At 38.5% G+C, this 17,360-nt stretch overlaps 2 protein-coding genes across 2 annotated transcripts; one reads left to right on the plus strand and one right to left on the minus strand.

The window, feature by feature from the left end:
* Nucleotides 1-843: 843 nt before the first annotated feature.
* LOC147299344 (uncharacterized) lies at nt 844-2,793 on the minus strand. Its single transcript, XM_086230193.1, has 2 exons — nt 2,491-2,793; nt 844-2,391 (listed from the first exon to the last, which is right to left on the minus strand). Exons 1-2 carry the CDS (start codon nt 2,791-2,793, stop codon nt 844-846), a joined length of 1,851 nt encoding a protein of 616 aa, XP_086086319.1.
* An 83-nt stretch (nt 2,794-2,876) lies between these two features.
* Nucleotides 2,877-11,746, plus strand: LOC147299345 (bifunctional adenosine 5'-phosphosulfate phosphorylase/adenylylsulfatase HINT4-like). Its single transcript, XM_086230204.1, has 6 exons — nt 2,877-3,067; nt 10,211-10,225; nt 10,303-10,379; nt 10,502-10,568; nt 11,474-11,551; nt 11,641-11,746. Exons 1-6 carry the CDS (start codon nt 2,877-2,879, stop codon nt 11,744-11,746), a joined length of 534 nt encoding a protein of 177 aa, XP_086086330.1.
* Nucleotides 11,747-17,360: the final 5,614 nt, after the last annotated feature.

A 17,360-nucleotide genomic window follows, 5' to 3' on the forward strand; every position in this document is an offset into this window, starting at 1 on the left:
CGGTCGGTGGCCTTGGATATGAATCGTGTCAAGGCGGCGACCCTGCCCGTTAGGCTCTGCACTTCCTTCTGAGTCTTAGGAGATTGCAAATCGATCAAGGCTTTGATTTTTTCAGGGTTGGCCGCGATCCCCCTTTGGCTTACCATGAAGCCAAGGAATTTTTCCGAAAATACGCCGAACGTGCACTTGGCAGGGTTCAGGCGCATTTGATACTTCTTGAGCACGGAAAACATCTCAGAAAGTTTGTGAACGTGGTCCTCCGCCCGGACGCTCTTGACAAGCATGTCGTCCACATAGACCTCCATGGACTTACCAATATATTCTGAAAAAATGGAGTTGACCAAACGCTGGTAGGTGGCCCCGGCATTTTTGAGTCCGAAAGGCATGACTTTGTAACAATATAGGCCCCTGTCAGTAATGAAGGCCTTATGGTCCTGGTCGGAGCTGTGCATAAGGATTTGGTTATAGCCGGAGTAGGCGTCCATGAAACTAAGGAGTGCATGGCCTGCTGTGGCATCAACCAGTTGGTCAATGCGAGGAAGAGGAAAACTATCATTGGGGCAGGCCTTGTTGAGGTCGGTGAAGTCGACGCACATCCGCCACTTGCCATTTGATTTTTTGACCATCACAACATTGGCCAGCCAATCCGGGTAGGAAACCTCGCGGATGAAACCAATTTTCTGTAACTTGTCGACTAGCTCTTCCTTCATAGCAGCATAGATTTCGGGCTTGTACTGCCTACGCTTTTGGCGGACGGGGCGGTGCTGGGGGTTAAGACTTAGGCGATGGGAGATCACCTCCGGAGAGATCCCAGGCATGTCATCATAGGACCAGGCAAAGACTTCAGCATTGGTACGAAGGAAGTTGATGAGTTCGATCGTCTCGGAGAGCAGTACTAAGCTGGGTTCCGACCCGTACCTTGCGGTCCGGGTAGGCAGGTGAGATGAGAACTTCTTCCACATGATGGTCATCTGGTTGGGCAATAGCTCTGAAAGATGAATCACGAGGATCTTCGGGAGGATCCAGGGTAGGGCAGGTGGGGGAGACAGAAACAGCCATAGAGGGCATGGCCTCTTTCTTCTTCTTGACGGAAGTCGTATAGCAGGACCTGGCTGACACCTGGTTGCCTTTGACTACCCCCGTGCCACATGGGGTCGGGAACTTGATCAAAAGCAAGTGAGTGGAAATCATAACCTTCAGTTGGTTAAGGGCTGGTCGTCCTAGGATGACGTTGTACGCTGTGGGGCAGTCGACCACCAAAAACTGAGTGGTTGTGGTAGCGGACGAAGGATACCTCCAAAGGGTGAGTGGAAGGTAGATCCCGCCAAGAGGGGTGACCATATCGCCCGAAAAGCTAAGTAAAGGAGCGACCGACCGGTCAAGCCTCTCTTGGTCAATCCCAAGAGCTGTGAAGGCGGAGGCGAAGAGGATGTTGACGGAGCTACCACAATCGACAAGGATCCGAGCCACATCAAAATTAGCTATGGTGGCTTCAATGACCAAGGGGTCATCGTGTGGGAAGATCAAATCACGTTCCTCTTCCTCAGCAAAGGAAATGGGCGACCACCCGAGCTTAGGAGTCTTTTTTCCACGGTGGAAGTCTACAGCCATAACGCCGGAGCATTGCTGAGCACTTCGGGCGTATTCCTTCCTAGCCCTGTTGGAGTTGCCAGCGAGGGTCGGGCCCCCACAGATGGTATTGACCCGCCCCCTTCGTTGTCCTTCGGCCTTGGCCTTATTGGTGGCCTCATTGTCTATAAAGCCATCCAATTTTCCTTCCTGTACCAAAGTTTCTATTGCCTCCTTAAAGGCTCTGCATGCCTCGGTGTCATGGCCATGGTCATTATGATAAAGGCAAAAGAAGTTCTTGTTGGCCCGGTACCGTGTTTGTGGTGGGCGGGGTGGGAGCTTAGGAAGTATGTCTTTGATCTGAGGATACAATTCTGTATAAGTAACAGTGAGAATTGTATAGACTTTGAACCTGGAGGCGTAGGATGTCTGATAAGTTTCCTCCCTTCGTTGTCCTCCACATCTACCATCACCAAATTGCTTCTTGGTGAATTTATTGAACTTTTTCCCGGACCCCCCATGCTGGTTACCCGAGTAGGGCTTGGGCTGGGGTGGCACTATGATGGCCTGGTCGGTACTTGGGCGATCCGTGGTGGGCGGCTTCTTCCCATATATTTTGAATTCCGCAGTAGCATAGGTAATGGCCTCTTGCATAAGTTCTTTGTAGGTGCGCGGATTGCGGCGGTTGAGTTCAAATAAGAAGTCCCCCTCTATGAGACCACCCTTGAAAGCAGCGAAGGCTACCTTCTCATCACAGTCGCGACACCGGGATCGTTCTAGCTGAAATCGAGTGATATATTCCCGGAGGGATTCCCTGCTGCCCTGTCGGACTCAAGTCAGGTCATCCGTGGTGTAGATTCTATCGGTCTAGATGATATACTGGTCTAGGAAGAGCTCTCGGAGCTCGTTGAAACAATCAACCGAGCCCGGAGGAAGTTGGTAGAACCAGTCCCTTGCACTGCCAGAGAGGGTGGAAGGGAAGATTCGACATTTCGTAATGTCATCAGCACCTTTAGATTCCAGAGCAGATCGGAAACTCATGAGGTGGTCATATGGGTCTTCCTTCCCTGTGTATGGAGTGATTTTGGGAGGTCGGACGTCGCCAACCGGAGGAGTGGATAGGATGCGAGCTGTGAAAGGTCCGGGCAGCTCCCTTGTTTCTAAAGATGGGTGCCCACCATGACTTCCCCCCTCCACTCTCCTCAGGCGTTCGCTGATGTCCATGAGGAGTTGTTGGAGTTGGTCTGGTGGAAGGGATCCGCTGTTACCGGAGTCAGCGACTTGCTCACTTGTGAAAGTGTCATCTTATGCGCGGTGCCCAGCCGAGAAAACCTGCTCTTCTCCCCGTCGTCGCTTGGGACGAGGAGCCTGCTCTTCCTCCAAGTCTTGAGAACGTGGGTTGGATTCACCCCGGTTCGTCCGCTGCTCTTCTCGCCGAGAGCGGTTGTCGTCGAGCAGATGACGACAGTCCCGATAAATGTGGAACTCTTCAGAGCGGGTAGGATGCTCGCCAGATCGAGCCCGGCTGACTGGGTGGACAAGTCTCTTTTGGAAACCTGGGGGTGGATGGCTACCTTGCCCTGCATCCAATTGGCGCGGAACATTTTGGTCCCTTCGGGGGGGGGTCCCTCCTCTCACCACTCCGGAGAGTGGTGTGTTCGTCCTTATCATGAGGGTTCCTCTTTTCACCACTCCGGGGAGTGATGTGTTCTTCCTTGTCGCGGAGGAGTCGCTCATACAGCTGTGTTGCACCTTTTTGGAGGTCGAGCTGTTCCTGGGTTCGTTGGAGCTAAGCCTCCAATCGCTGGATGTACTCCTCCCGATCAGATTCGGCAGTCTTCTTGCCTCGCTTGTCACCCACCGGGGTGTTGTTGACTTGGTCGAGAATAGGACCTCCGTCAGACATTGCAGGGGTCGGAAGGTCGGAAGGTCGGAAGCTAGGAAGCTCGGAAGCTCGGAAGGTTTTTTGCACCTCAACTGAGGGTAGAGAATTCAATGGGGAAAAGTTGTAACTTTCCCACAGACGGCGCCAAACTGTTGATGCTCAAAAATGGTAAAGCAGTCAATGTCGAGTCGAGCCACGTAGGCCCGTTGACCCACCACTGAGTGGATGACACGTCGAAGTGGGGCAGGAACGGGTGGCTGGGTCCGACTGGTGAGTAATGAGAGAGACTGATATCCAAAGCACCCTGCACAGGTACACAAAAGTGAGCGGGAAGGGCACCGGTGTGTACACAAAAGTGAGCGGGAAGGGCACCGGTGTGTACACAAAAGTGAGCGGGAAGGGCACCGGTGTGGTGCCAGCCAAAGCTCCTCCGACGCTCAAGTCAGTGTTCAGAGAGATCTGAGAGCAGAGTGAGTGAATAGTATAATAATGATTTCAGTTGTCCTTTTGTGACAAGAAGGTACCTCTTTTATAGTACCTTTGGAAGAGTGTCAACCAATCCGGTGACGACACGTGTCCTTTGTGGTGACTTGCACTGTAGAAGCGCCACGTGGCACCGGTCTCGAGGATCCGAGTGAGTTGACACGGGTCGGGAGCCCGGGAGGCTTGAGCTTGGGAGGCCGGGGCCCAGGGGGCCGGAGCCTAGTAGATCATGGGCTAGGAGCCCAGGAAGAGCTTAGTCTTTTGGGTCTAGGCCCAAACAGCATGGTGTTAGGCCTTGTGTGACTTGTCGTTATGCCGAGATGATTAGTCATACGAACAATATCTAAGAATAAAGGATCTAAAAATAAAGACTTTTTAACCTAGCTAGGATCGAAATGATGAATCCAACGATAATATATTTTCCAATGATATTTTATATATAAGGGAGACCTAGAATTCAGTTCATTTTATGAGTTTTTCTTAGACTAAGACCGGTAGTGAGTTAGGAATCCAAAATCTCGGAGTTAAAACCTAACATAAAGCCTCTACAAAGCCCACTCTACATCCTAAGAGGGAAAATACTCTTCAAATCAACGGAAATACCGTTCAAATCGGGGAATGACTTTATTATGAATTAAAATGATTTTCTTATAAATTAAAAGGATTTTATTATGAATTAAAAAAAATTCTTATAAATTAAATGATTTTATTATGAATTAAAAGAATTTTCTTATAAATTTTAAAATACTCTCGATCTTCATTTAAAAACTGTTTTTCTAAAAGATCTAAGCTTAATTATCTCTATATATAATTGGATTTAAATTAGTATTATTATATATGTAATATTGTGATCTAATTACATAACTAATAATGATTAACAATCATATCTTATTAATTAATACAATTATAAGGGAAACCTTGATCCCAAAATAGCAGTAAGTTAGAGATGAGAAACTCAAATGCTTCAACGTAGTTAAATCCGATCTCAACGATCTCTAATACCTGGGAGGAAACCACATTAATTAAAACCAAAATGTGAGTGGACAAAAATAAACTTTAAAACATTTTCCTTTAAAAGTTCTTTTATAAAACAACTCATTCTCCTTTGAAAACACCCAGTTTTAAAACCGTTTCATAATTAACTTTCGAAAATCACCTCAAAATTGTAAATCAACCTGATGCATAAGGAAACTCATAGATCTGAATTATAAAGAGTTCTAAGAAAATGCAAAATGAATAAATACATTCATTATATGCATCATGTAAATATTTCACCCAGCTGAACATTTAGACTCTGTAAGGTATCATGTAATGCAACCATGAATTAATAAATTCTCTTAGGTTGTTTGTAAATAAATCACTCAACTGTAAATGCAACTCTGAGAAATATCATACTCAATGATAAGTCATATGTTGAATGCTCAACCAGAAATCCAAACTCTGAAAATGTTATGCTTAAAGTCTTTATTGTTGTAAACTGATATTTAAATTTTTCAATAACTGAAAAATCAACAAAACTATTCAAACTGAAAAATATCAAACTACTCAATAAATATGATATCTTAATCATTGAATCTGAAAATTCACACCACACTAGCATCCAAGGGACAACTGGTCATACAACCGTGCAGAATATTGCACCTGGCAGGGCGGGGATAAACTAGTCATACTCCTGTACAGAATACTGCATCATACAAACATGGAAAATATAAACTGGTCATACACTTGTGCGGAATATTGCATCGCACGGGCAGATCGAGCAAATAATTGGTCATACGTGCATGCAGAGTTGCCCCCAAAGGATGAGGCTCCCAACACACGACCCAAAGCTTTTGTGCGTGCCGTGATGGTTGGGTCCCAAAGACCTAACTGAATCTCAACTCGAGGATGGTACTCATGTGACGGTTTGAAACTGCTTTCCATAACTCAATAAACCATATTTAAAAATAACTATAGTATGCCATTTGAAATCAAATCTTATTTCGTAAACACCCTTAAAATTCATTTATAAATCTCTGAATGTGAAATTTGATGGATCTCATAGACATGCTATTTAGTAAGATTAATTCATGCATAAAATAAGATTTGAAAATATGTCGTGATTCTTTAAAATCTTAATTAAAAACATCTCACACTACTAGGAAATACCCCAATAGATATCACTAAAAATATATCGGTTTTAAAAAAATCGATATTGTCAAATTTTTTTATATCACTTGGATTTTTAGTTTTCTAAAAATGATGTCTAAACACATTTATATATCACCAAGTTTACAAATTCGATATCTAAATTTTTGGGTAGAAATTAAAATTCTATGATAACCGATATCTAATCCATGAACTGATATTAATTAATTCAGCTAAAAATCAAATATACAAATTTTTTTGACAACTTAAATGTTTGGACTTAAGTTAGACCCGATACCCCCCCCTCTCAAACACTCCCTCTCACCCCGAGCTCTCTCTCTCTCTCTCTCTCTCTCTCTCTCTCTCACCCGCAGCCCTCACCGTTGCTGTGATTTTGCTTCAAATTCCCCCAGACCAAAATCCATGAGGTCTCTACCTCATCGATCCTGCTTCTCAAAAATTCCTAAAGGCTTGACAACTCTTCACTCGCAGACACATTCACTCAGACTCCATCAGACCAAACTCAGCTCCTTCTCTCTCACCCTCGCTCACTGAGACCAAACTCAGATCGACCAAACTCTCCTTCGATCTCTCGATCTCTATGTCTCTCTCTTTTCTCTTCCTCCTAAACACGATTCACTCATCCAAAATTGTAAAACACCCAAATTCTAGGGTTTCACTTTCTCTCTCCGATGGAAGGCAACGATGAGACCTCGGGACCAATGATCGACGATGAGATCTATCACCCATCGTCCAACACCCACCGCCTAGTATCCATCGTCTAGCTTTTTGTGTAACACCCATCCAACTCCGACTCTGTTCTCCGAGAGCTCTCTCAAGTACTCTCTCTCGCTCTTGCTTTTTGTGTTTTTTATTCACCTTGTTTGCTTGCTATACTCTTCCTTCGGAAGCCTGGTTTTCTCTATTATTTTTGGGAATTTTGGTTGAATTTAGACAAATTTTCTCTACTATTAGTTTCTGAAAAATTTTATTTATTTTTTGGTTGCAGGTGGTTTCGGCTCTCTCTTTCTCAGCTATCTTTCCCTTTCTGAGCTCTCACATGCTTTTTGTATTTCTCTCTCTCTCTGTCTGTGAATTTGAGTTTTCATAATTTACCATGATGAATTTCGATTTGGCTTAAAGACTCTGTTTGGTCGGGGTTTTGATTAGTTTGATTTGGTGTGAGTTTTATTGTGAAATGTTTGAGTAATTTGTATGTTTCAATTTGGAGTTTTATATTTGCTTGCAAGGTAACATCTGTCTCTTTCTGCTAGGATTTTATTAATTTTGTTTTCTGTTTTGGTTAATTTAATTTAATTTTCTGTTTTGAGGAAGTTCACATGTGGTTTACTGGAAAATGATTCAGACTTATCCAGGGCATAGGTTGGATGGAAGTTCCTTCATGCTATAATGATAGTTTGTGGCATCTATTTTGGCATACAAGAGTACAGCTGCCTCTATATTTATATCTATTTGTATCTATTTAGGTTTTTTTTTTTTGTATTAAATATCTTATTTCTTTCTCTCACACTTCCCTCTAATTTTATTATTTGGTTCCTTAGGTGAGCAGATGTCTGGTGTCTTATGTGGTCCTAGGCTAAGAGATCAATTTCAAGGATTCATTCTAAAGGATGGCTTAACAAGGTACCGGCCTATATATATATATATATATCACTGTATGTGTGTGTGTGTGTGTACTTCAAGGTCGGCAATGATCCAATTTCCTTGTGCATTCACACCATGTATATTTGAATATTCTAATAAAAGTTATTTATTTCTTTGGTTGGATTAATATTGTTCTGTATTTGGGATTTTTTTTCTTAAAAAGGAATAGATTTGGCATCCAATATATCAATTATTATTCTAAATTCACATATTTTAAAATCAACTTCATAGCTTAACAATGTTTTGGGAGCATTTAGGATAATATTTATTTAACAAAAGTTCTAGACATTTAGCCAATGTTGAAAAAGGAGAAAAAAAAAAAAAAATAGGTGGCAGGGTGGGATGTGGTGAGGATGAGGGCATAACCATATTCTTCACAGGGCAGGGACAGGAAATGCGATTCACGATCCTGATTAACTCTTTGCTGATCCCTAAGAATTGTTTCCATTAGATCTATTTTACTTCCTTGAACCATGATTTGCTTAATGCTTTCGTGTTAGAGGTATGCTTATCTTTTTTAATGGCTTTGTGCAGGCAACAATAATGATAAGTGGCTTATTCCACTGTCTTGGAAGACTGTGTATGGACCACTCCCAGATATGTCTCTCTTTTAGGCAGGATTCCTCTGATCTGAGGTATGATCTGCAAGGATGGAGTACCTCCTATTTCAGCTTCTTACCCTGACCTTTTTGTTTTCTTCAAGCTCCTTCTAATGATCTGTTTTTTTTTTTTTTGGCCTTAAGTTCCTTCAAAAGTTTAGTTTGGAAAGGGAATATGTATCAGCAGAATTGATTGGGATGAGAAATTGAATATGTACATTCTTCAGATACATATGAAAACAAAAAATATTCTATCCGGCTGTGGCTTTCCCATCCTTTTCAGCATTGTCAATATCCTTTACTTCTTGTGTTGAATACTTTCTCTATCTCTTTTATTGGTAGATTCTTTATAGGCAGGCTAAACAGGAGATGATGGCTTTGCTTCTCTGTAACACTGATTTGCTGATCTGCAATTAAGAAAATGCTTGAATAAGATTGGTTTTCTGTGGTGTTTAGCGTAATTTTGTCATTTTAAAACACTAGGGTAGCTGACTGTCAGCTATTAGCTTTTACAGTTTGGTTGAGAGTAGGATTTCTTACGAGGACAAAGCTATTTCTGCTATTATTTTCAATATAATCTTTTAACCCATGAATTAATACTAATTATAAGGAAAGTTACTTTCTTTAAAGTACTTAACTTATTTCTATATAATCTTTTAACCCATGAATTAATACTAATTATAAGGAAATTTACTTTCTTTAAAGTACGTTGCTCATTGTTTTCCCTGCTTGTTTGTGCTATTTTTGTGAATGGATTTTAGCTATTTTGTATATAAATAACAAATGCTCTTCAAGAACATACTATTTAATTTCAAGACTATGTCTAGGCTTCAATTTAGAGTATCCAATACTTGAAACCGAGACACCCATATAGAAGAGAAATAGTTTGTTGCTTCTTTGAGCTTTATTAGCTATTTCTTTTTTTGGATTTATTTAAGTTTTTAGACGTTTACTACTTTTCTGCAACTTTTATAAAAACTAGTAATAGACAACTGATTCACTTGGTCTTATTGGTTTAGTGGTTGAGTTTGCTAAGACGGGGTTTTGTCTAGGCTAGCTTTTGAATATGATATTGCAGTAAACTATTGCTATAACAAGTTTGATAATCGTCTCTATTTCTTTTGGGGGGAGGGGGGGAACTTTATGAGTACTAGGTTTTTGTTGGTTCTTTTTAGTATTTACGTTGGAGAACTATTCTGCTATAACATGTACCTATGGATGGGGATTGACTGAAATTAGCCATTGTGCTTAATTTGTTTTTACTGGTAAAGAGTTTCTTATACTTGAACCAAGTAGTTACTATTGTTTATTTGGATGGGATAAACAACAGTAGTTACTGTAAACTAAAGTTGTTTACTGTAGTTACTGAAATTTACACTTGTTCAAATTCGTTATAATGTTAGTACTTTGTGTGATTGGAGATGTTTCTTTCCTTCATTAAGTAGTTAAATATAGCTGATTTTCCTTCATAAGGTATTTAATTCGGATGCTTGCAGTAATTGTTAGTTAAGAACTTCATTTTTTTATCATTGTATGGATGCTTGCAGTCATTGTCAGTTGATGCTTCTTTCTTTTTTCCTATTCTCCTTTCTTAATAATCTATACAAATTTACAATGGTTCAAATTTGTTATAATGTTAGTACTTTGTGTGATTGGAGATGTTTCTTTCCTTCATTAGTAGTTAAATATAGCTAATTTTCCTTCATAAGGTATTTAATTCGGATTCTTGCAGTAATTGTTAGTTAAATATACATTTTAATTTAATATTGATTTTAGGTTTTGTAAGATGTTAAAGGGAAATAGGTGGATAATTTAATATTGATTTTAGGTTGATTTTAGGTTAGTTAAATATACATTTTAATTTAATATTGATATATATCAGACCCGCTGCTGCAAGGTATTGAATGACTCCCCCCAATCCCATTCATCAGTGTTACCATTTTCAATTTAAAATAACAATCTTGATTCTTGTAGGCATTACTTGGTTATTCCTGTGGATCACATCCCAACTGTGAAGGATCTTCAAAGAACACCTCAAGACTACTCTTTGGGTAATCTAAATGTTGCTCAAGCTTAAATGATTCATGGTTCAACCAATGTGGGACTTTTTTCTTTGTTTTTTCATCATTATATGTATTAATCTTACACCCCATTGTTTTTCATTGTTGTTCAGTATGTCACATGTTAGAAGTGGGGAAAACTCTATTACAACGAGATGCATCTCAATGCCATCAGTACAGGTATTGCCCTGTTCTTGAAAGCTTTTATCTTTGTATTATTTTCTGATATGCAATTATGCACAATTAGATTGATTTTTGGGTGTGCAATTGTGCACAGTTAGATTGATTGTCAGAAGCTATTCTCTTAGGTTGTTTCCTCTAGCGTTGCCTCTGCTGGAAATTATGTAAATTTGTATTACAACTTGATTCAGTTATTATGCTACTATTCTTGAATTCTTGTGGCACCGGTTGCCTCTGCTGGAAATTATGTAAATTTGTATTACAACTTGATTCAGTTATTATGCTACTATTCTTGAATTCTTGTGGCACCGATTGCACCAACATTTGCTTCATAGCCCGTCCCTCTTGTTTCTTTAAGCCATTTGAATGCTTATTATGTACCATGGAAACGATGGATGTGAAATTGTGCCTTGGTGGTGAACACTGGATTGTTGACTGTCAAAGAATAAAAAACACTAGATTAGTTTCAATATTTATATTCTGTCTGTCCTACTAACATGTCACCCATATTGCTTAATGCAAAGATGGGCTGGTTAAGAATGTGAATGTTCATAATTTCTGTAATTTGGGCTATACATTGACCAATTTGTCCTTTACATCTTCTATGGAAGATGTCTTTCTGTAATGATTTGAAGAGACCTAGGAAGTAGAAGATCAATACATGAGGTATTCAGCAGATTTTGATTCCTATATATCCACTTATACTTGTGAACCTAAAATGATTACACACAAAAAATTGAATAAATGAACTTGAATTAGAGTAGGCATGCATGCAGTATTCATCTGAAAAACAATTAGGTCAAAATAATCATTACTTGGTTTTTACTTACTTTGAACTAAGGTTCTGCAGATGAATTTGGTTATGAAAGAGTTTTGAGTGTGATGTTATTATGTCCTTTTGACAGATTTGGCTTTCATCAGCCTCCATTTAATTCTGTTAACCATTTGCACCTTCATTGTTTGGCACTACCCTACATACTCAGGTAAGCTATTTTGGGGTTTACGATATGCCTGAGATTTCTCTTACCTCAACTTGTTCATTGAAGTGACATACCTAATTACACTTGAACAGATGGAAATATATAAAATATATGTCTGTGGGATCATTTGGATTTCTTGAAGCTGAAAAGTTGCTGGAGAAGATAAAGCCTTTCTCACCAATTACTTCAAAAGTGTGATTTGCGTTATAAATTAGTAGTGAAACATGATACATTGGCTTTCCCTAGTTAGTGGGTAAACTATGTAAAACAGAAAAAAGCATATGTCATGTTAATCGTTATGGTGAATCATATATCTTGGTTTGCTTACCCTTAGAATATGTATTGCTTCAAATTCTAATACAAGTATAAATATTTTTATTCTCTATTGATGCTTCTGTTTCAGTTTTGTGGTGCTTTATATTAAATTACTGTAAGTGTAAGTGATGCACATGAGAAATGCTAAGATTCCCTCTCTACAATTTCTCTGGAAATTGGATGTTGGAAATGTATGAGAATGTTGGATGAAATTTATGGAAGCATTTAAATTGCACAAATTGGATGTTGCATGTTGGAACTTTTATATCAAATATTTGGCAGGAAAAATTGATATCTAACAACCCATTTTATTTTATTTTTTTAATTAAAAAACATTTACAATATCAGTTAAACACTGATATCTAATGTCTATTAAATCTGATATTTATACAGGTATATACATTGAAATAACAAATAATACCGATATCTAATGTTATTTTTATATCACATTGTAACTCAAACCTGATATTTAAGAGACTTATAATATCTAAAACAACGAACAAACAGATATCTAATGTGTACATATATATCGATTTTAGTTACAAATTCGATGTGTTAAAAATATTATATATCGCTTTGATAAAAAAAGTGATGTAACAACCTACCAAATATAGCTTTTGATGAGTTTATAATATCGAAAAATAGAACCAAACAGATATTTAATATACCTTTTAATGTCAGTTCTTGAAAAAATAATGATATTAAAAGTATATTACACATCGGAATTCGTTCATTTAGATAGCGGAAACTTGAAAAATCGATATATATTATTTATTAACAATATCGGATATTTAACAAATAGGATGTCTAATTTGATATAGACATCGGCTCAAAACTGATATTGAAAATATGGTACATTAGATATCACGTCTGCCCTTATCGGTCGCAAACTTAATAGACATCAGTGTTCCACTGATATCTAATGGGGTATTTCCTAGTAGTGTCAACACTTGATTTATTAAAACTTGAAGATGCTCAATTCCAATGAAATAATTTCCAATACTCATGCCCCAAAAACTTTTATGTCATGCCAAACTTATAAATGAAATATGATGTAAATATAATTCGAATAAAATGTTAAACACTTGATTAAAACAATTTAAATGCATAGAAACCTACAATCGAAATAAAACCATGAAATACTATTGCATGATTTCCTTAAAAATACTTCTCAAAACTTTAAAGCCAAAACCATATTCCTAACTCATTACTCTTTTTCCATGAACATTTTCCATAAACAATTTCGTAGATAATCATGAAATTCCCAAGAGACTCCAATTTAATTATTTTGATAATAATGCCAAATCAAATCTTATAAAACATTTAATCATGATCATGAATAAAATGCTAAATAATTAAAATCATCAAATCATTTGAAAACAAAAGTCCAACTCAATGATTTAGCCGAGCTATATTCAATCATTTCTCGAGATCGCCTCAAGCCTTGTGATAAGCGATGCCACCTATACAATCAAATCCCTTAGTTAGATTTATCCCAAATACTTAGAAAGGACACGAGTGGCCCAATCGTCTCACTTAAACTCTTATATTTTCACAATACCCTTGGCATATACACCGAGGCGTCCATTATCCGAATAGGCATGATTATCGATAGTTTCAATAATGGTCGCGTACAACAATATCTAAATGTAAACCCTCAACATGTGTTACGTCTAAACTCTCCGAAATGTTTTAATTAGGCTAGATGTGTTGTCTAGTTAATTAAACACCTTTTTTCTCGTTTGTTCTCACTCAGTTATTCGATTAATTATCTAAAATAGATAAAACCCTATTTCTCTTCGATTTCTTTCCAAATCCAATTTCAACTTCACCCTATTATTCTAATCCACCAATTATTCCAAAATGAAAGTGAGGTGAGGTATATCTTAATCGGAAATCCATTTGGATGTCACACCACAAGAAAAACATATTTAGGCGACGAACATATATTCGTCGCTCAAAGTAATTTGGGGCGACGAACAAGAACATTTGTCGCTCAATGTCATACAGGTTTGAGCGACGAACATGTCCGTCGCCCAAACGTCCTTTGGGCGACGAATAACACGTTCCTCGCCTAAAGTTACTTGGGGGCGACGAACAGATCTCGTCGCCTCAACTCACGCGACAAAAAATTAATTGAAAAATACATTGGGCGAGGAATACACATGTTCGTCGCCCAAAGTGTCTTTGGGCGAGGAAAACGTAAATTTGTCGCCCAAACATACTTTGGGTGACAAAATATTTCGTCGCCCAAAGTGTCGCCCAAAGAGTCATTCCCTTTTTTTTTGGGTACAATTATATGTATGTTAATCATACAATGCGATCGTGTTTCCAACGATCCGAACCGTTCAATTTTTAATTCCTCATTGAAAGATCAGCATTGCAAAAAATTAGGATTATTGGAGATGTAAAAGTTATGTAACGATGCTGGAATGTATGAACGATCAAAAAATTGCTAATACTAATCAATGGAGTAGATGAATTCTGATTTGGGCGATTTTTTGCAGGAATGATGTTTGAGTATAAACGAATAAAATGAACGGCTCCGATCGTTGAAATTATAGTATAGTCTTCACAATTCTTGAATCGACAAAGTTTCAACGAAAAAACTATAGAATTATACTCTTCAAGTGTATTTGTATGTAGAAGATCACTTTCGTATTCTGTTTTTAACGATCCGAACCGATCGTTCCTTAGTGCCCCACTCAAAGATCATCCATACAAAAAATTGTCTCAATTGGAGATGTAGAAGTTAGGTTTGGCATTGAGGATGTATGAACGATCTTGATTCTTATAATAATAATCGAACGGGTAGATGAACTCCGATTGAGCCGATTTTTTCCAGGGTTGATCTTTGAGTTTGAACATATATGATGAATGACTCTGATCGTGATAATCACGTTGTGGTCTTCACAATTATTGAAGCTACAATGTTTTAACGAAAGAGTTAATAGAATTTTATTCTTCAAGTGCAAAAACCGTTCATGTATATGTACAACCTCATATGTTGATCGTGTTTTCAATGATCCGAACCGTTCATTTATTAGTTTCTCACTCAAATATTAATCTTGCAGAAAATTAGGTCAATTGGAAATGTAAACATTTGGTATCGGAGCTCGAATGTAGGAATGATCGTCCTGTAATAATGGTTTGGGCGAGGAACTTCACATTTCGGCGCCCAAAGGGGTTTTGGGCGACGAATTTATAATTTCCTCGCCCAAGATCACTTTGGGCGACGAAATTTGTAGTTCCTCGCCCAAAGTAAGAATACTTTTTTGTTTACAATTTTATATATGTAATAGCATACGATACGATTGTATTTCCAAAGATCATAACCATTCATTTTTTAATTCCCCACTCAAGGATCATCCATGCAAAAAATTAGCTCAATCGGAGATGTAGAAGTTAGGTAACGCTGGTTGAACTTATGAACGATTGTGAATTTTCTAATACGAATCGACGTATGAGATGAATTCCGATTTAGCCGATTTTTTGCAGGGATGATCTTCCAGTATAAACGAATAGAATGAACGGTTCCGATCGTTGAAATCACATTTTAGTCTTCACAAACTGTTGAATCGCCAAAATTTCTATGAAAAAGTTAATAGAATTATACTCTTCAAGTGTATTTATATGTAGAAGCTGATTTATATTATGTTTTTAACGATCCGAACCGATCATTGGCTAGTCCCCCACTCAAAGATCATCCATACAAAAAATTATCTCAATCGGAGAAGTAGAAATTAGGTTTAGCATTTAGTGTGTATGAAAGATCATGGTTTTTATAATCATAATCGAACGGCTAGATGAACTCTGATTGAGCGGATTTTTTGCAGGGATGATCTTTGCGTATGAACATAGATGATGAACGACTGTGATTATTGTAATGACGTTATTGTCTTCACAATTATTGAATCGACAAGGTTTGAACGAAATAGTTAATATAATTTTATTATTTAAGTGTAAAATCCACTGATTTATATGTAGAACCTTATATGTCGATTGTGTTTTTAACGATCTAAACCATTCATTTATTAGTTTGTCACTCAAAGATCATTCCTCTAAAATATTAGGTCAATTGGAGATCTAGAAGTTTGGTACTGGAGCTCGAACGTATGAACGATCATGGTTCATACCAAAAATCAACTTTGGGCGACGAAATATATCTTTGGGCGACGAATTGTTCGTCACCCAAAGTCTGAAATTATGGCGGGATGAAACGGTGCCCTAAAGTCAATGACTTTGGGCGACAAACATTATTCCGTCACCCAAAGGATCTTTGGGCGACGAAATAATTAATTTCTCGCCTAAAGATGCTTTGGGCGACGGAATCATGTTCGTCGCCCGAAGTCGTTCAATTTAACCCAGTTCTGGGTTCACTTCACCTTTATTCACTCACTCACTCCCTCTCAGCTCTCACCGCGCCTCCTCCCTCTCAGCTCTGCCTCCTCCCTGATCTCGGCTGCTGCTCCTCCCTCCTCCTTCCCCCGAAACCCAAAACCCCCCTCCTCCTCCCTGCTCCCGAAAGCCCACCCCCCCCCCCATCGGCAACCCACCCCCCGAAACCCACCCCCTCCTCCTCCCTCCTCCTAAAAACCCACCCCCCTATCGGATACCCACCCCCCCCCCCAAACCCACCCTCCCCCGAAAACCACCCCCCACCCTCCCTCCCCTGAAAACCACCCTCCCACTGAAACCCACCCCCCCACCATCCCAGCTCACCGAAACCCACCCCCCCCCCCCCCCCCGAAACCCACCCCCCACCCGAACCCTGCTCACCGAAACCAAACAAGGTAATTTTTGTTTTTTTTTTTTTTTTTTCAATTTCTGTTTTTTTAATTAAGTTTTGTTATTTTCTGTTTTTTATGTTTTCTAATATTGTGGATTTTGCATTTGTAGGATTGGACAATTTGCACTTGTTGTGGATTTTGCATAAATTGGTTTGGTTGTGAAATCTGATTTTAGTGGTAATTAGTTAATGTTGTGGTTTTTTTTAATTTACTGGTTTGGTTGTGAAATCTGAATTTAGATTGATGCTGAGCTAATATTTGACAATGATTTATTTTTTTGGTGAAAGAAGGGTAGTGTTGCATTTGTTGTGAAAGATAATTGCATTTTTGGTGAGGTATGTGTTTAATCTATCTTTTAGTTAAGTTTTTGTATGATTTAGTATTTAATGTTTCATATAATTGTATTAAACTTTTTTAGTGAATTAGTTTGTATGTTAAAATTAATTATAAAATTGATTAGTTAGTTTGTATGTTCTTAAATGCTAAAATTTAATAGTTTGTTTTTATGCTTGTATGTATATTGTTAGATTAATTATAGTTTAGTTTGTATGTTATATTTAATTTAGTTGTAATTGCAAAATTCTTGATGACGTAGTCCAGCACTCCTCGAGTACTGTGTTAGGTCATGTGGCACGAAGCGCTTGTGCGAAGTTATCAGTCGATAACTTTGTACATTCAACTAGTCGTGTGAAGTTATCAGTGGATAA

Source organism: Dryas octopetala, chromosome 1, assembly GCF_963921425.1.
Source record: "Dryas octopetala chromosome 1, drDryOcto1.1, whole genome shotgun sequence".
Classification (NCBI taxonomy): Eukaryota; Viridiplantae; Streptophyta; class Magnoliopsida; order Rosales; family Rosaceae; genus Dryas; species Dryas octopetala.